The 19,653-nt window shown below is 43.1% G+C and overlaps 1 protein-coding gene across 1 annotated transcript; it reads left to right on the forward strand.

The window, feature by feature from the left end:
• Positions 1-1,204: 1,204 nt before the first annotated feature.
• On the forward strand, positions 1,205-19,395 carry C5PH6orf62 (chromosome 5p C6orf62 homolog). The gene is made up of 5 exons (XM_069613616.1): positions 1,205-2,756; positions 8,212-8,388; positions 11,911-12,036; positions 12,893-13,027; positions 18,254-19,395. The coding sequence occupies exons 1-5, from the start codon at positions 2,628-2,630 to the stop codon at positions 18,377-18,379; spliced, it is 693 nt and encodes a 230-aa protein (XP_069469717.1). The 5' UTR covers positions 1,205-2,627; the 3' UTR covers positions 18,380-19,395.
• Positions 19,396-19,653: the final 258 nt, after the last annotated feature.

The following is a 19,653-nucleotide window of genomic DNA, read 5'->3' on the forward strand; positions in this document are numbered from 1 at the left end:
CACAGCAGGAGAGATGGTTCCTACCAACTTCTTTCTGTCTTCACTACGGTCGCCGAAATAAGGGAAGTGCTGGAACTATGCAGCCCCATCGCGCTCCTTCTTCTGTGACTGTGCTGCCCTCTGTGGGGCTCACAGTATTGTTGCCATCGCCAGAGCACTAGCCCCGTTGCGGCCGCAGCGTCTCCTGCCCCACTAATGCGGATATGCTCTGCTAAACCCTGACGCTGCGCGCGCACTAAAACTCTATAAACAAACTACCATTCAAATCATTAGCATATAAGAATTAATGAAAGTGTACTTAACTCGCTGCCGAGCGGCAAAGAAAGAGGAATGGAGGCTGTTCAGTGTGGTCATGGCTATGGACTGGACTGATTGCTTATCTAGTTCACGTGGTCAGTTAAGACACCAACAATATTGGGACTACCAAAAACTATCTCCAATGGAAATTGCAGTTTTTGATCTTTGTTGCCATGTTATATTATTTATTGGCTAGTGCTTGAGTAGTAAATATGAAAGAGTGGCATAATCCGAGCCTCAAGTCAACAAAGAATTATGTTCCACATTTACACAGTTGGTTAAATGCTGTAAAATCAATAAATTGGTTTGAACAATAAAATGACACAGGTGGAACGAACTGAGCACATTACAAGGGCAAGCTTTGACGCGTGTACAAAATATTTGCTATAGGTGTCCTTTTTTTATGTCTTACTAAATAAACTCTGATCTGTCTTCTCTTTCAGTAGCTGTCACCGAGAAAAGCACATTTGCAAATCCGCCCAGCCACCTTACAAAAACATTCTTAAATGATCAAGTCACAGCAGCCACGTCCGCCTCATATCGCTCTGAAGGCGGGGCTATAACTGACTCACAGAGATCCAAAAAAATATTAGAACAACAAACATAGCTCTCAACCATTTGTGTTGCAAGGGCGGGTGAAATCACCCGATTTTGTTTTTGGCGGGTGAGACGCCCATTGGGATGAATGGGCGTGCAGGAGGCTTGGCGGGTGAGTCAGCCCTTTAAAAGGCGGGTGACACCCGCCAAAAGCGTGTGAGTTGAGAGCTATGAACAAATATTGGAACTTTGGGAACTGATCCAACTATCCATTTATAATCGGGGGCGGGATCTTGGAACAATTTGTTCCAATCCCTGGCCGCGCTGGCTTACTTCCGGGATGGGTGACTTCCGGGATAGGTGACAGCTGAACGTGACGCAACCAAGTCTATAAGAGAGCCCTGTAGGGCGCCGCCTCAGAGATCTGTTTCCGACACGGAAGCATGAGGCAGGATAGAGGCGTACGCTGGAGTTGAGGATCTGGGCCTCTCTTGCGCGAGCCTTTGGAGTAGGCGCCTGGGGGAGGAGGAGGGAAGGCTGTGCGCGAGCAAGTCTTTGCTGGCAGCTCTCGGAGCAGCCAGGGAAACATGACACAGTAGTGCTGGGCGGTGGGTGCCGAGTGCCGCTTGAGGTATCGGCAAACTACACCTCGTACTGCTCCGCCTGCGAGCAGCCGAGGCTGCGGCAGGGCTGTACAGGCGGCAGCGCTCCGACTGACAACTGCGGGTTTCAGGTCGTTTATGAGTAGGTAGTAACGCGCTCAGGAAATAGATAAACAAAAGATGGCGGCCGCCCCTCCACCCGCCGCCATCTTAGAGGCGTCCCGGAGAGGCCCGTCACTATTTCACAACCGCATAAACATGCTTGGGCTGAACGAACAGGACCGGGGAAGGAAAGCGCGGGGGGATTAGTACTAAGATAACTAACTTGAATCTTGTCGCAAGAGATTGAGTGCGGTCGGGCGTGGGCTCCACATGAATCCCCGTCAGGGGTCATAAGATGGCGACATCCTCTCCGTCCTAGCTAGCAATGCTGGTGCACCCGCAGCCATGAGCGCGGCCTTTAGAGGCCTATCAAGGCACCCCACTGGGGGACTCCCCACGATGACTCCCCGCTACTTGAGGGAGCGCCCGAGACTTAGCGGGAGACACAGGCATGGGCAGATGTTGGCGGGCTGCTGATTTTGGACTCGGGCGTTAATCGCCGGTGTTTTCCTTCCCTAACCCTGAGCGCAGTAGCATCTGCTGACACCCAGTTTCTGCGCTGTCAGTTCCGGCCGTTGTCCCATACTATAGTCACCAATGACCCTGGCGCTGACTACTGAAAGTCGCCAAAAATACAAAATAGTCATGCTTCTGACTGGGTGACCACAACCTGTATTTTTCTTTAAGTTGACACTTTATTTTCATTTTGTACGAGAGGTGGGTAAACATGATGGTGAGGGACTGCGCCGATACCAGCTGCGTTTCATGGGGCTCATACATTGCGACCTGTTTCAGGGATTGAACACCGTTTTCCTCCCCCCCTCTGCGGTCAAATAGTTGGCCTAAATGCAGTCACTTCCAGATGAGATTTTTTTCCTGGTAACAAAACTCGCAGTCCACCATGGCCGGACACCTGCTTCTTAACCCCGTAGTAAAAATGACCGATCGGCGTGCGTGTTAAGTTTAATGGTAGCCTTGAAGAACATCCAGCCAACCCATCAGGGGTGATCATGACACCTTTCTGGTGACCTTGGGGCCTAGAGGGGGTAGTGCCCCTAGTTGCTTGACAGCACCTCCCGCATTGCAAACATGGGGGATCCAAACTCCCGAAAGAAGCAAGCGCTCAACAGGCTTCGTGCTCAGCTCAGGAAGAAAAAAGAATCTCTGGCTGACCAGTTTGACTTCAAAATGTTTGTTGCGGTTGTATTCAAAGACAAGGTAAGGTGTAATAGTTTCGTTTTAAATCTACAGAACTTTCGAGGTTGACCGTAAAGGTTTCAGTTTGAGGCACCCATAGAAAAATTGATTACTTCCTTTAGAGCGTGGTGCTTTTTTGATGACATGTATTCCGGGCATACCTGTTCCACGGTTACGTCTTTTCCTGGCAGCTGTCCAGCAGTTTGTTACAAGCAACTCCCATTCATAACTAGCAATATAAATAGTAATTTGCATACTACCTACAGATTTGACACCAACACTGCAGAGTCCTTAGCATACACCAAATAGGGGGTTGTCCGGACCTCCATGGTCTTTATTGGTCTTCTGGAGAAGTCATTTGCCCATCGGCACTCATCCCAGCCTTCTAACATTATCCATTAACACGTATAAGTGGGTCAAAGGTGCTTCGATTGTGAAATGGAGTGATGCTAGGCAAAGGCCTAGTCAACCTCCACAAAAAGGTCCGGGAGCCCCTCTACCGAGAACAAACACTGCCAAATAACATGTACACCATTTTAAAATTGAGAACTATATGCATAGTGAGCCCATATATACCCTCTTGATAAAGAACCAGAGATGTACGGATAATTAATGGAAACGTTTTGCCTTGTGATGGTATGGCTAGGCATTTGCTTGACGCCACCATAACGGTAGCACTTGGAACTGAAATTGCAACAGCTGGAAAATACCGACTACATGGGTATACTGTATCAGGCCCAGGCACACTTCTACTACCTATAATCTTGGCAAATGCTTATTTTGCACAGAACTAAGGTGCAAGTAACATGCTAGTGGCCGAAGGCACGTTTTTAGACCATTTTAATCCCAGCGGACTAGTTCACAATGTTGGCAAAACGAGCTGTCCGATGTGCCTCGCATTTACACATAATAGGACTGGAATACGGCCTTGCCCTCAATATATACCGTTCATAAGCGAACGTGCATTATATGTAATTATAAACTTGGTAAATGGGGACGCTTGGCTCTTAACTACTTTAGCAAACTAATGAAAAGCTGTAATGTTGAGCACTGCACCTCACACCTTCATATCCCGAATGGTCTGGAACGACCAACGTTGACAAGGAATAGCAATATGGATATGCACTGAAGTGAAGTTTAATGCTGCAACAAGTGAACGATTTGAATGTTTTTCACTGCTAGTCTGCGACACGAGAAAGGTGAAATCTGGTGGAAAATTGAAAACATGCATATAGTTGACTCGATCCTGGGACCTCTGAAGTCCACGTAACTTGTAAACGGCTCTCCCTTAAACTGCTGATTAGCCTCCCAGGCAGTTCATGGGACTACCAACCAGTCTGATGTGTTGAATTTGTCTTGTTCTCTTGGTCGAAGGGTCAGGTCTGCTTACCAACTTCTCCCGGTCTGCTTTTGTCTCAAGACTTGAGCTTATTTTTCAAAGTGTCAGTACTGTCCAGAGGAATGACCTGAGATTGTCCTTTGGTTATGTTTTAGCTCTCCAATATGTACCATCAGATTGTCAAACGGTGGTCGACCCTTTCGTTGACAGTTCCAAGGATAGAGTAACTTCGCCCATGTGCAGAGTTGTCTGGTCCATGTCTTAGAGCAAGTGTATTTTGTCTCCACTCCAACTCTGGAGTCCTGTGTGTTTAGGTCTCTTTGCTTGTGACTTTTCCTTCTTTCTAGTGGTTCGAACTTAATCTCCTCAGCCATTTGTTGCCGCTTTGACTGTCTCTGTAAACATTACTAGAAAATGCAGATGTCATCTGCTATTCACAATTCGCATGAATGTGTTGCCATTTGATCAACTTTGAATTGATGCGCTTCTAAAGCAGATTTGACGGTCTGCACCTACCACACACACGCCATAATCTCAATGGCCATTTCCACCTAACACCCCCTCCTGACAAAACACATCCCTCCTTGGATCTTGGAGAGAGTTTACCCATGCAGTAACGTCATAATGTGTGCTTTTGTCATCTCCAAGAACCCATTTGTAAGGTGGTACTTTAATCTGCCTTAAATTTGCAATCTCTACTAGTTGGCTAATGATGATGATAAAGGTATTTGTACTGCGCACTGTCGGAATTGTTCCCCAGGCACTCAGGCATTTCTGCAAAAAAGAGTGGGGGCGCGTATTGGCCGGGTGGAGAGGGAGTAGGAAATTAGGGTGGAGTTCTGTTGGCAGCTTCAGTTTGGTTTTCAGTGCGCAGAGCTTGGGTGCGACTATCAGGTCGATGTGAGACCTCATGTGCTGTTGGTGTGGGTTATGTGTTTGTTGCGATGTGGTGTTTGCTCTGCGATTGGGTGGTTGTGTGGATTTTTGGGTGAGGTAAGTATGCAAAAGTTGAGCTTTAGGTTGGCGGGTTATTTACAAACCCTGTTTCCCTTCCTATCTAATCCTTGTTGATGATCCATTACTACCTGTTTACTTTGCATCCTTCCCCTTCCATCCTGATCTCTCCCTGCTCGTTCTGAGGTATGATTCTAGATTTCGATCTTCCAGTTGCCTGTGTTTATTTTGTAGGCTAAGATATTGTTTTTTGGGTGAGAAGTACACGTGTGAGCTATTGGGTTAGTGGGTTTAGTCTTGGTTCCCTTCCTGTCTATTCCTTGTCTGGGATCCATTGCTGCCTTTTTACATTGCAGGCCATAATATTATTAAAATATCCTTTTCCTTCCATCCTGATCTCATTGCTCGTTCTTTTGGATGATTCTAGCTTTCAATTGCCTGTTTACTTTCTAAGCAAGATATTTTGACATTAGAGCGCCTGGGGACCAACTCCATTGGTGACGGTGTGCGGTACAAATACCTTTAATATATCCTTGCCCTTCCATCCTGATCTGTCCTTTGACATTATTCTGCTTTCTATCTTTCAATTGCTAGGATATGCCGTACATTGGTCTTCCCTTGAGTAGATGGGCAGTGACTTAAGGAGACGGTGTGGTGGTGGGGGGTCAGTGTCCCCTCTTAGATTTGTTTAGATGTGCAAGTGCCCCCCAGGCATTCTTCTAGTTACTGAGTAAAGAGCCAATATTTGATGAGTTTACTGAATATGGTGTGATCTCGTGTTATGTTCTTTGGTAGATCGTTCCAGGTTTTTGGGGCGAGGTGGGAAAAGGAGGATCCTCTGTTTCTTTTGTTCGGTTTTGGTTCCAAACAGATGTCGCTGCTGGATCGAAGTGGCCTTGTTGGGCGGCGTATGTCTAATTTTTCTCTTAGGAACTTAGGGTCGTGGATCACTCTGTGCGTTATGCACATTGATTTGAACTTGATTTGCTGTTTTATTGGTCGCCAGTGTAGTGTTTTCAGTGCTGGTGTGTTCTCTTAGAGGTAGTTTGAGAGTTCTGGCATGCCCTGATAGGCTATTGGTGTAGTCTACTCTGGACATGATGAGAACGATGAGTGAGTCATTTGTTAGCTAATGACATAGTGGACTTGTCGAGAATGAAGTGCGTTTATGAAGACCTTAAGGGGCGTGTGACTGTCTAGTGTACACTGACTTTTACCCCTGCTTTAATTGGTTAATAATGGACTTAGTGAAGTCTTACGTGTGCCGTCAACCACTTGAATTTTAAGCATTTGGTTTCTTGCATTAAATTGCTGTTAAAAATTAGCACCAGCAGTTTGGACTTACAAATAGTCTCCGTTTGCCAGGGACTGACTGCATGATGTGGCCCAGGTACTTGCACCATTTGCTAGATGTTGCCATCTTGCATCAGTCGTTCAATTTTGGCAGTGGCTGGCAATGACTCCCTCAGGCATACACAGAAGCCAAAACTGATCTGCTTTGCCAAAGTTTAAGTTTCATTCTCCCTATAACACCCCACACCCCCAACCACAGCTCTTCAACATCCACGCAGGTGCCCCTGCTGTCCTTTTTTGACCTGTGCAGATTTGTGTAATTAACCTGAATTTGATAAACTTGCACGTTTGCTGCTGCTCCTGCCTTTGAATACCGGAGTGTTTCAGAACTTAAAACCACGCGTTACTTTCTAGCAACCGCGTGTCTATTTTACATTTTTCCCCCCTCCAGCGTGGTGCAATAGGCAGTCCCGTATTCTTGGTCCAGCAAGTTGGTTACAGGTGAAACCTGTAAAATCAGCTGTCGAGCATGTTGTGGATGAGGATTTATGTTGCTATTAGCAGCAACAAATTAAATCCTGGCATCACTTGCAGGCCATACAGAATTTTATTGGCCCGCTATTGAACCTGCCTAGTGTCACCAGTACTTTTCTCCTTGCTTTTTGAAAGGGGTATTCCTTAGTACTTCTGGTTTAAAATAGTCTTGAAACTGAATTGACAGCTCCTACCTATCCTATTCCAGGCATCAATATATGGTGGAAGAGGATACATGCAAGAAAAATACCCCTTTACAGTGAGTAGAACAAGCAATTGGTTAAACCACACAACAGCGCCCTGGTCATAGTAGCCCATCCCTGGAGGTGTACCTTAAGTCTTGAGAGACTGAGCAACCCCCTTTTGGTGTGATTAGAATGCGCCTGTTCCCAAGTGTTTCTAGGCGTGAGGAGACAACGGGAGGTTAAAACAAACTCCTGTCATTCAAGTGTGATAACGCAACGTGTGGGGGGGTGGGGTGGAGAAGGGGGAAGTGCAATCATGGCAGCATTGCTCCGAGTACATGCAGCCAGGGCAACGCCCCTCTGGGTAAGTGCAAGGAGGCTGGGGACTGCATGCTTAGTTACAGCCCCTAACGGGCGAAAAGGAAGGTGTTGAGCTGCTTCTGGAACTTAAGGTGGCCCAGCTCAGTTTGAAAATCTTGCATTTTTGCTCCATTTAATATTTATTTATAATTCAGTGCTATTGTATATAGCTGTAACATCCCAAGAGCGACAGCTCTCAAGTATGCAATGTACCACAAATGCACTTCACCCCTCATTGGGAGTAGTCGTTATGTAGTTCCAATCCTTAAATTCTAGAAAATAAAAAATACTAAAGTAAAATAAAGCTGCAAGTTATATAAAGCCGTTCATCTCTTCAAATTTCCACTTGCACCCAGCCTTTATTTCTTACTTGACAAGTCAATTCACTCCATTGTCTAGTAGGAGTGCAGCTTCAGAGCCTGCCTTTTACTGTGTAAAATGTCACTTCATTTTACAAGCCACAAAGGTGACAGTAGCAATTGGAAGAAAATGGCTAATCATTTGACGCTAAAAAAAATACGTGTTTCATTAATGGCTGCACACCTATAGTGCGTCGCTCTCCCAACTTCAAATGAACTTCAGAGCTGGTTAATAAAGTGTGGTTTGACTGGAATGGTCCTATTCCAGTTCACAGCTAAAATTAAGGTTTTTACTACTTGGTACCAGTGCTTTGTTATAATGCAGTCATTTGTTTAACTTACCCATTCCTTTATGTCCACATGCCAAATATATCTTGGTCTTAATTGTTACAAATTAAATTTAAAGCATTTCTATCTGAGCCTGAAGACTAACATTCTTACATCTCTTGCAGAAGAAAAGGTCTGCACTTTTTGAAGTGTCTGAAGTGATACCAGTTATGACCAATAATTATGAAGAAAATATTCTGAAAGGTGTACGGGATTCCAGCTATTCCTTGGAAACTTCCTTGGAGCTTCTACAGAAGGATGTAGTACAACTTCACGCACCGCGCTACCAGTCCATGCGCAGGGTAAACCTATTATACTGTAACGTGCTACCCAATTTAGCATGTGTATATATTACATGGAATGTATTGTGTAAATAGGTTTATCTGGATGCCGACTTCCTCATTTTAAGTCGAGAGGGGTATTTTATTTTGCACTCATGAAAACAGAATGGATATGGTAAACTAATGTGTTAGAGTAAACATTTTTATTGACCTGTAAAATATCAATATTGGAAATGAGAATTCATGTTTTACACCCTAAACGTTAGTCGCAACTTCAAAAAATAGCGAGTAAAATGATCCCACATCATTCCAGTAGCCCTTTTGATGCCTCCAATGGGACTGTAGAACGATCCAAACAGCATAGTACTTGCACCTACGACAGTGCACACTGGTAATTGGTCTTTCGGAACACTGCCCCTTCTGATACGCTCGTGCGCGTAGCACTGCAGCTAGAATGATTAGCCTTTCAAGTAGCAGTAAAGGTTTGCCTTGTAAATGAGGATATTTCCAGAAAAATTGCATTTCTAGTGGGAATTCAATATCGGCCACAAAAGGGCATTTGATTACACTTCCCCCATGCATACGTGTAAGTCTCGCGTAGTACGTCTGAGACAGTGACTTTCACTGTCCCATGGTTAATGAAGTTTAAGTAGTAGAGAAGAAGCCAACATTTTCCAAGCCCTCATTTAAACCACGTACCAATGCGCACTGAGCATTGAATCCAACCAAGTGCGTGTTAGCTAAGAATGAGTGCAGTCCAACTAGTGTGGGACTGCCTAAGACTTCTCTTGGTAATAGGTAAGCCAAATTTTAATATAGACCTGTAATACATAAATTGGTAGTGTGACTCAACAGCCACGCTTATTTTAAGAGGGGTAATGTGAGCTGTAGATCTGTACAATGAAACTAGTAAATAATATCCAATTGAACACTTAAATGTTTAACGCATTCTTTAAAAAGCAGTCATTGGCTGTAACATTAATCCCAAGGTAGGATTCAATTCAAACAGTGAACAATAAAGCAGGCAAGTAAGTAATTCATGTGTTAAACATGTTCCAGCACCCAGAGGTGACGACATTTGAAGTCAGTATAACATTTATATAATACCTTTGCAATATTGAGTTTTCAAGGAAGGAAATGTTAGTTAGATCAGACAGGAAGCTTAAAACGGTTAGATTCTCCCAAAGGGATGCAGGCAGTCAACTATCCAAGCATTAAAGTGTCAACATTTAAAACCTGTAAGGGAACAATCACTACCAAAACCAAAAGGACGCCTTTAGGGAGCTAGCACAGCCAAATGGACAACGCCCATGTTCTGATGCTCTTCTCAGAAAAATATTCTTAAATAGTGTTCAAAGTGGAAATCACAGCAACTCGAGGAGTCACCTTTGGAAAGCACAAGCTGTAAGGCCAATGCAGGTAAATTGAGGTCAGCTTAGAGTAGGGTTAAATCGCATTCCCAAAGATGGGAAGCACTCCAAATGGCAAAAGGATAAAATACCCCAAGCCCCACAGTACCATGGAAATGAGTGTTCCATCTGGCTGCCTTCACAATGCAATGCAGTAGAGCCATGTTCCTGGTCCTTGGTTGTGGCGAAAGGGAGGACGTCTGGCCGGCTCCTGCGGCAGCACTCGAGAGAGGCCCGTTCGCAATGGATTTCCGTGGTTTTGGTATCTTTCGCAGCGTCAATGAACAAAAAGCTTGATCCCTCAGCCCTGGACTCTAGGCGCAGATTTCTTGCTTCTGTAGGATCCTCTGAATGCTTATGAAGATCTGGCCAGATTTGGATGGCAATGCATTAACAAGTTGTAAAGGTACCCCAGGTATTGGGCTTCTGCAGCCTTGGAATGTCCCCGCAAGCAAGTCGGGTGTTGCGTCAAAATAGTTTCTCCTCCCTTAGTTGGTTCGCCCAGCCTACAGGAGGGAGGAAATGGTCCTTTATGGGTCTTCCTGTTGATTCAAAAACGCAGTGAGCACAGCTGCAGGGCTTCACCTGGCACTTAGTGGTCCAGGAGGGTGCTGCTTGCGTCTTCTGCGAATGTCCTTCAGTGGTAGACTCTGCTTAGTCCCGAACACCTTTTTTTATGCAAGTCCCCATTCATTCACAGCCCTAGGCTGTTGGTCACACATCAGGGTGGCTGTCAGGACAGCCAAACAATAGGAACTGGTTTCACTCAGGCACAACTAGAGACCAAGGACAGGGAAGTTTCGGGACCCTTCCTGCCTTTCCGGACACACTGGAGCCTGGGCGGGCTTCAGTGCTGAAGCGCGCCAATGGCAAACTACACAACAGACTCAAACCTGATGTAAAAAGAGTAAAAGTATAAAAACAATCTAACAAGAAATGGCAAAAAAAGGAAGACGGGTGGGGGGTCGGACCATTTTGCCACAATTGTCACCTTTATGTGCAGCATTGCTGCTGAGGCATCAGCCTGCAGATACAGGTCACTAGGTAATACAAAATAAACCACTGCCATCAAGCCATTAAGGTGAGTTAAGTGTAAGAAAAATATTCATGAGGAATTAAGGGTTAATTTAAGGGAATTAATTTAAGGGTTAAAGAAATTACTATGTAGCCCCCAGCACTCCACATAGGGTGGTGTGTGCTGGACCCATAAAGTAAAGGAAAGTAAGACGGGTCATACTATTCTTGGTAACAGTAGGTTGTTTGCTTGTTAGGCCCTTATACAATAAGAATAAACTGTTTCAAAGCTCCCCAAGAAAATAAACATTAGAAGTCCAAGGGACTTCTCAAGGGCACTGCACAAAAGGTGCTGCCTCACAATGCAAAAGATGCCTATGAAATTTACCAGACTCCATAAAAAAAGTAAGGACCGTAGAAATTCAGTGGGGAAAAAAGGGACCACTCGGGTGTAAAAAAAAAAAAATAAAAGCCCCGAGTCCAGCAAAAAAGCTGGGTCTCTAAGGTTAAAGGGAATTGGCACAGAAATAAATTCTCCCTTACACTTTCCATGGTGGTCACTTGTCTTTCAGGCCTTTTGAACTGTTCAAAATTCTGTTGATCGGCGTGAGATCAGGAGCAGCATCACATTTATTTTGAGGATACAGAACTGCCTGCTCCCCAAGAACATATAAAGAAATACCCCTTGCCCCAGCATCCAGTGTGGGCCCCTTATGTGGCAAAAGGTGCAGACAGAGTACTTTGCGTACAGCCTGGCAACTCTGCAATCAGATTTTCTTTTAGCTCCACTGTCACCAGCTGTTAGTTTTGCGCACATCTGCAATGTTTTTTGTCCCTGTATATTTCGATATTTGTGCACAGGCACCCACAAGCCATTGGAAAGATTTGGTATCCAATGTTATGTGGTTATCAAAATAACTTTTTTATTTTTTTTACTTTTCATTTATATTTGTGCTTTGTATTAGTGTACACTTATTGGACCCACATGGTGGAAATCAGCTAGATCTAAAAGCCTACTGCCATAAATGTTTAAAGCCTGCATGTATCTACAATCCACTTTTGCGCCTTATTTTGTGCCATGGAAAGTAATAAGCTCACAACTATTCTTTTTCCATTATAGGATGTTATTGGGTGTACTGAAGAGATGGACTTCATGCTTTGGCCTCGAAATGATATTGAGAAGATTGTCTGCCTCCTTTTTTCTCGATGGAAGGGGTCTGATGATGAGCCCTTTAGGCCTGTACAGGTATTGAGTTATGCTTTTGACACGTTACATGAAATTATCATTTGTCAGTGCCTTCCCACATTTCTAATATTTGCTGCTTTGCTAAAGCATACATTCTGTTAGATGTATCGTCCAGAACTCTGGGTAAATACAATTCCCAATTTAAATTACGTTGCACTTGGTCAGAGTGCTAGTTACCACAATTTCTCATCTTCACTAAAATTGATCGGCTAATGTGCTAGTTACCACAATTTCTCATCTTCACTAAAATGATCGGCTAATGTGCTAGTTACCACAATTTCTCATCTTCACTAAAATGATCGGCTTTCAGTTTGATCCACCTTATAGCATTAGACACGTATGTACCCCTACATACAACCGCCTTCCATTTCCCTTAACCCATTGTATATTCCCAATTGCGTCCTTTCCCATTTCCTCTTCTTCCTACACCTCACACTTGCCAGTTTTTCTTTCTTCTCAAGAGATTTTAGTCTGCTTTCCAAGGCGTTTGCACAATGATCCAATTTCTCTGACAAGATACCAGTAGTGGTGATTGGCGAAGCTTTGAACTAACCTAGCAGCATAAAGGAAATTGTGCAAGTACCCTCACCATTTGAACCAATCCGTGGCCATGGATTGAGGAAAACATGGTGATGTGATGCCCTGTTGACCATAGTGGAGATTGATACTAATACTGGTTATGATGGGCAGTACCTGATAACATCATGCCAACAGTTGGCAAAATTCTTACACATCCCATATTACTAATTTTATATTTGTGGAGCGAAGTTTCTGCTGAAATGCCTTTTGTTCTTTACTGAACCACATTTGTCTTGATAATTTTAAACCTTAAGTATGTTTGTCACTTTCTCTGCAGGCCAAGTTTGAATTTCATCATGGTGATTATGAAAAACAGTTTCTGCACATACTGAGCCGGAAGGATAAGACTGGAATTGTTATCAGCAATCCTAACCAGTCGGTGTTTCTCTTCATCGACCGACAGCACTTGCAGGTAAGTCGAATATTTTGGTACTTTGTTCTTCCTGTACTCCATTTTTCTCCTTCACCAATATGCTTCCAATATGTTATAACTTAACAGCAGCATTATTTGTTTGCAGCGCTGCTTGGGCTTCCAATTTACCATTTTATTTGGCAGTTGACACCTTTTGAGTCTGCTTTAACCTAATTGTTAGTCCTTATTAAGTGAAAAGCTGTGCTGAAAATTGGCGAACCGCTCAGCTGCTGCATAACCCTAGTTTACCCTCTTCAAGGTAACTCACTGTATTAATCTTTGAGGCATTCTAGATAACCCTCTTAAAGCACAACATGCCAAGATTGTAGAAATGGGCAAGAGTTGATGTCCACATTACTCTTATTGCTTAATCGCGTGAATTAACTCACGAAAAAGTACACTAATAGTTTTCCTATTTAAATTTAACACATTTGAAAAAGAAAGATACATTAAAGATGGTTTATGCACTTATGAACGAAAAGCAACATAGTGAATCTTTAATACATGTTAGTGCAGTCTTGTGAATCCTTTTTGAATGTAGCACCAAAGCATTAACTTTGTCACCGAATGGCCCGGCAATCCAAATTCTACAATCCCCAACGAAAGTATCACATTAGAGCGATATTGTGACCTTTGACACAATAGCATCACATGCAGAATGTGCCATCAGTCCCAAAGATAGCCTTTGGTCTCAGGGGAAGGGGTTACTTAAGAGGGTCCCTCCATCATAAATTATCAAGGGCTAGTGGCTTCTCCTGATCAGTGTAGGTATTAATATTCTCCTGAAATAGTGGGAGGAACAAAGATTTGATAAACTGTGAAAGTCAGCTACTTGTAGTCATTGTTTCACACAGACTTGGAGCTGGTTATTGTAAACGGCGGTAACAGGCTTAAACCCTAGGTGAGCTCCATCTTTCAGCCAGCACCAGTGGGAGCAGCTGGTAGCATGCACATGTCCTGAATAATGGGATATTGAGGACTAAGCCCTTTTGTCTAGGCAAGCTGCCCCCCTTGTCCATTATCATTGTGACCTCCCACCGCCTCAATCACAAACTGGATAGCCTCTGGAGAAACTCTGGCCACTGCTTATAGCGTGGGTAGAACAGCAAGACATTTTCCTGACCGTTTCTTATGCAGTGAAGGTAAATGCCCCCGTACCAAACTGGTTTCACTTTTCCATTACGTGAGAAACGTAGCTTATGTTACAGTAATGCGAAAATTAAGAGATACCTCAGCGTATTTGTTTACATACTTATGGTCAGTATTTGTGCGGCAAGCAATGTAGTTTAATCCCCTATAGGAACGTGACATATTTTGTGCAGTGCACATTAACAACCCCCTATAAGTGATCCCAATTGTGGAAGCCATTTCACCCACTTAATTTGTGATTGGCCCAGGATTGCATTGATTGGTCAAACGTGGGAGCTAGGTTTTCTGCCTTTTAGCAGATTTAGGTTTCACCAAAACGCAATTCTTTGTAGGCTAGGGATAAAAGTACTCTGTGGCAGTAGATTATTGCATGCAGTTTTATTACTGAGTAGGACTTTTTTTGTGAATATAAAGGGTGAGCTGAGCCAGCAAACACTTGGGTCTGACCAAGCTCGAGCCTGCCCTGGCTCCCCACCTCTAATTTCGTTACTTATTTTTAGGATGTATTAAAGGTTGGCTTTAGTGTAAAGTAAAATATATAGCAAACTATTCCTATGTATTTATATCTCGTCACTTAGCAGAGTGATTTAAGGTTCTAACATTTTGTTTTATCTATTAAACATTGACATTCCTGACGTTTATAGACTCCAACGTTTTGTAGGTTGTAACTATTTCCTCTTTATTTTTGCGCTTATATACAACTTTATTGGGTGTTGTCAAAATAACTGCATTGTAAAGTGAGTGCCTTTGTAAATATGCAATGTAAATAGCATTCCAGGGCTGTTCGCCATTTTTGGTTGCCTTGCTGCCCATGTAAAGCTAAGGTAAGAACCACAAAATATTCTTTTCTGTTCGAGTTTTATTAAAATGCAGCACTTTGTCCATGAAGTGAAAGGACCCTTTCTTGCTGCTTCCAGGCCTTCTCAGAGACTATTTATTTTGCATTTTTAAAGTGCTCACAGCCTGCGGGCATCGAGGTGCTTTTACAGAGATTGTTTTTTGTCTTACGTATTTATAACGCGCTTAAATACCCAGAGGTTTTAAGTGTGGACCCGGAGATAGAACCTGTTGCTTCCAAGGTGAGCATGTTGCTGCTGAGCTATCCTCCCGGGTCAATACTGTAGCAGGTCTTAGACCGCACACAGGTGGTTCTAATTTTGGATGTTGCGTTGGCACTTGTCTCCACTGTTTTGTTAGTTGTGTTTCAGGAAACGTTAAAACTCGTTTTGAGGGATGAAATGTCGATCTTTCTAGCACTTGGTTTTCCTCTACGTTTTGTAGGGCAGTCCTTCTGCGATGTGCTTGGTTACTTGATTGCTAGTTGTGCTGGGCTTTTTCCTCAATCGACAACTGCTTAAAATACATTATAATGTACGGTGTGGTTTCTTATCTGTACTCTAGAAAGTGGTCTTCAGTACATGGTTGTGTTGTATGTAGGCAGGCTTAATGTTGAAGTTAACTGCGAATTATGGAGTTAGGCCTGTGGTGGGAGTGTTGGGATATTAACTTTTTTGTGGTTTATGTATCGTCTGCCTTCAGTAGCCTGAAGGAGTAGGAAATGTATAGGTAGAAGAGTTGTTACGCATGTTTTTGGGACAGTTCCAAATGGCACTTCCAGACTTGCCACTGGGTGGCTGCAAGGATACTCTTTTGTAGGATCTTTCAATTGAGTTATGTAATGTGGGTGATTTGTGTGTGATACGCTGTTCATTAAAACGTCGATTTTTGGTAGTTTGGCATGGGACTATTGGATTCAAGTAGTTATTTGGTTTTTGCGCTGTTTGGGTTGCTTGTTTTGCAATGTTGCTACATATTTTTCTGTGCAGTGTAAAGTGCTGGGGCTAGCTGAGGATTCAGGTTGATTCGACCAGTGTTGAAGTGTGCACATTTATATGCGCTCTACAACCGACATGATTTTCAAACTGAAGTTGCGAATCCCATTGCATCTTGTGTTGAAGGACAATAAGAGAAATGAGTATGAGTGATTCAGTGTTAACTATGCTGTGCCAACTTCCCTTTCTTGAAGGTTCACAATGTCCTATTGTGCAAGTCCTTTTTCGTTAGTTTGTGGGGTGCTGGGAGATATGAGGATTTGCCGTAATTGGATCGTGTTTTCCAATGTAGTTGGGGGCTGGGCTTTGGTCAGTGCAAAGCATGTGTTGCTGAGAATTCGTGACATTCGATACAGTATTTGAATGTTTCGGTATGTGTTGCAATATGAAAGTGACTTCCGATGGTTAAAACTGTATAGTTGAAAATCGAATTGGTCAGTGTGAGCAGCTGACCAAGCAGTCTTATATTGTTTCGGTCTTTATTTAAAATATAGGTGGGGGACGACTTTGGCTGCAGTCCTCTTATTGGGCGTGGTTCCAAGGATTCCTGTCATTCTATGTACTGTCAGTATGCTTTGACTGGCAGCTGCTTGTTTCTCAGTGGTCTCAATTGTGTAATTGAATGCAACATGGCCACTTGTAGGTGGTCTTGTAGGTCTGAACAAGCTCGTGAATTCTACTGTTGCAGATTCATTGTCAGATATAACCAACTTATCTTAACCCTGCAGATCAGTTAAAATCTGGAATGAGTGGCTTGGGTGTGTCAATCACCTTGTATCACAAGCTTTGTCGCACAGCTGTTCAAGTGGGTTGCTTATGTGATGGTGGGTTTACAGCATAGGGACTTATGATTGGTCATCTGCACCTGGGGAAGGGCCATTGAGGTGTCAAACAGTGGGCGAGATTATACGTTCCCTTCCCGCTAACACTCGGGTGCAACATTTTTTGATAGAGGCAACGGGGATCTTAGTACCTTTTTCCTATGGTGGTGGCCATCTTTTTTCTCCTCGCTGGGGGGGAGTTGCAGTAATGCAGAGTACCGCCAAACCTGGAATTGAAACCCTTTGTCCCATTGTAGGTGCGGTGGATGAATTTGTGCTGCACAGGTTAGCATTGAATTACAAAAGCACGGCCCACCTCACTGTGCGTTACATGTGGCCTTTGCTGGCGGGGTATGTGTACACTTGGCAGTATAAATATCCTTTCCTTTGTACTTTGCTGTGGATTTTTAGCAAGCTACACTTTTGGGCCCTTTAAAAGTGTGTGGACAATATTCTAATTGTGGGCTGACAAATGCATTTATAAGCCTCTCTGGGAAGTCTGTTTTTTTAAGCAAACTTTTCTGCATGAAAACATTGACAAAACCTAACCAGATTTGTCATGTGAACAGATTTGACCAGATGGGGAGCAGGGGTTGTGGGGGAGCATTTTTCAAAGTTATGTAAAAGGTCGGCGTTATCTTTGGCTAACTGGCATTCCCTTTCCATTGGAAAGGAACATACTGCCTTAATACTAATCAGCGTGCCAATATTCTCATTTACTATTCTAGTTTATCTGCTGTTTGTATTGAGCGCATTTTTATCCAATTACTTTTCTCTTCTGTCGACATTTTAAATGCTGCAGCAAAGCCATCATAGCACCAGTATCAGTTTGCATTTTTTTTTCTAGTTAGACAGACTGCTTTTTCCTTTCCTGAGTTTTCTTTTTACCCCTCCAATTGTCCATTTTAGTACCCCGTCGTCTGCTTGCTTCTGTTGGCATTTGGTCTAGTTTCATTTTGTGCATTGTCATTTACGTTTCCTATTGCAGATCTGTTCAGTAATTCGTAGTTTCCTTTCTGTTCAGTTTTTTTTTAATTCCCCATCCAAGCCTCAAATTGCCTATTCAAGCAGTCTCGTGACTTTCCCATTGTTATGGTATTTTTAGCTGAAAACGCAGTGCTGCCCAAAACAGTTCCCATTGTCAGTCACTCAGTGTTATCCTAAGTGGCACATGTGTGGGTTCCAGGTTTGCTCTGCCCACACTTGACACCCAGTTAAGCTGTAACATGTCTGCAGTGACCTAGCAGTTTGGGTTAACTACCCTTGTTTGGGCGTGTGAAAATGTTTCTACGCCTCTAATGGCAGAGTAGTTGGGAGACAGCAATTGACAATCGTTGATTCAAGACAATCACTGTTTTGCTAAGCAGAAGTGTTTAATGTTGTATCGTAATCGAGACCCATGCGATTTGTCTTTTATTTTTCAGACTCCTAAAAACAAAGCTACAATTTTCAAGCTATGCAGCATCTGCCTATATCTGCCCCAGGAGCAGCTCACCCACTGGGCAGTTGGCACCATTGAGGATCATCTCCACCCTTACATGCCAGAGTAGGGTTACAGCCAGCCAAATGGAGAAGATCACAGAGTGCAACAGCAGCGAAATCTCATTTTCTTGCCATTAATTCTCAGAAGATTAGAAGAAAATGGACTCATGCTTAAGAACACTTGTACGTTGTGAAACTTGCTCATCCTGGATTTTTTTTAATCATTTGTCAGAACTTTTTTTCTTTTTCTGCATGGACCTTTTGAAAGAGGGTGCATTGCCAATTGCTGCAGTGTTTCCTACTAAAATGTGAATTGAAAGGGGACTGTTGTACACTGAGGTGCACTGGTCTTCCCATTTGTGCTAGTCTTGCTCCCTAACATCTTACAGTATGTTATTTCTGGCAGTATTTAATGGGTGAAGTGAATGTAACGGATGTAGAAGCCTTATTGCTTTAATGTGACCGTTCTAGAATGAAACGTGCACTATTTTTCATATTAATGAACATAGGCGATAAACATGGAAAGTTTAATGGAAATGCATTTCCTGCATTATAGGCCACTTTGTACAAGGCCATGTTTGTTTACAGGCACTTTAATTTTTGAATTTTTCCCAAGTTGCTGCAGAACTGCATGAAAGTATTACTTTCAGTGGGTTAGTTTATACAGAGGCAGGTATAGTCTAAAGCTGCTAAAATTAAAACTTAGTTGCTGCAGAAACCAGGTGTGGCTGATGGAGTTAAATGCATTTTTAGAGTAGAGGCACTTGTATGGATGAGGGTGAATTGAGTAAAATACTGGTTTCTAAAGTAGCAATTTTATGGAAGACTAACATTCAAGATTATCAAGTGTTTTGGGTCGTCAAAGTTGGTTCTGCTGGGATACTTTTTTACTTTGTTTTTAAGACTGTGCAATGAACATGACTACTATATAGTTTCGATAAGGAAGGCTTTGGAGTGTAAGAAGTAAATCTGTACAAGCCTGCTCCCTTTGGGTAAAACTAGTGCTTTCCTGTTAAAAATTTGTATTCAGCTTTTGTTTGAAATTGAAAAACATTGGGATCGAAATAAAGGAGGTGAAATCTGATTGCTCTGCATGCATGTTAACGTCTTTTTAAGAATGCGTTCCTTTAATTTCTCTACAGAGTGCAGAGCTCTTGTCAGTTGGCCTAGCGATCTCAACAAAATAGTCGCTTTTGTGTTGACACTTGCTGGAAGCACGTGCTTAAAAAATCAGTGAAAGGTTCGGCATGACTTGAGCAATATGTATTCATGCGAGGAGACTTGGCATTTCTGAAGGGTGGGGATCTGAAGTATGTGTTGCGTTGAAACCAAGGCAGTATTG

The sequence above is a fragment of the Ambystoma mexicanum genome, chromosome 5p, assembly GCF_040938575.1.
Source record: "Ambystoma mexicanum isolate Mex_15411 chromosome 5p, UKY_AmexF1_1, whole genome shotgun sequence".
In the NCBI taxonomy this organism is placed as follows: domain Eukaryota; kingdom Metazoa; phylum Chordata; class Amphibia; order Caudata; family Ambystomatidae; genus Ambystoma; species Ambystoma mexicanum.

Coding starts and splice junctions, on each gene's coding strand:
- C5PH6orf62 (XM_069613616.1), top strand. CDS start 2,628: ATGGGGGATCCAAACTCCCGAAAGAAGCAAGCGCTCAACAGGCTTCGT. Junction 2,757..8,211: donor CGGTTGTATTCAAAGACAAG/GTAAGGTGTAAT, acceptor CATCTCTTGCAG/AAGAAAAGGTCTGCACTTTT. Junction 13,028..18,253: donor TCGACCGACAGCACTTGCAG/GTAAGTCGAATA, acceptor TTTATTTTTCAG/ACTCCTAAAAACAAAGCTAC.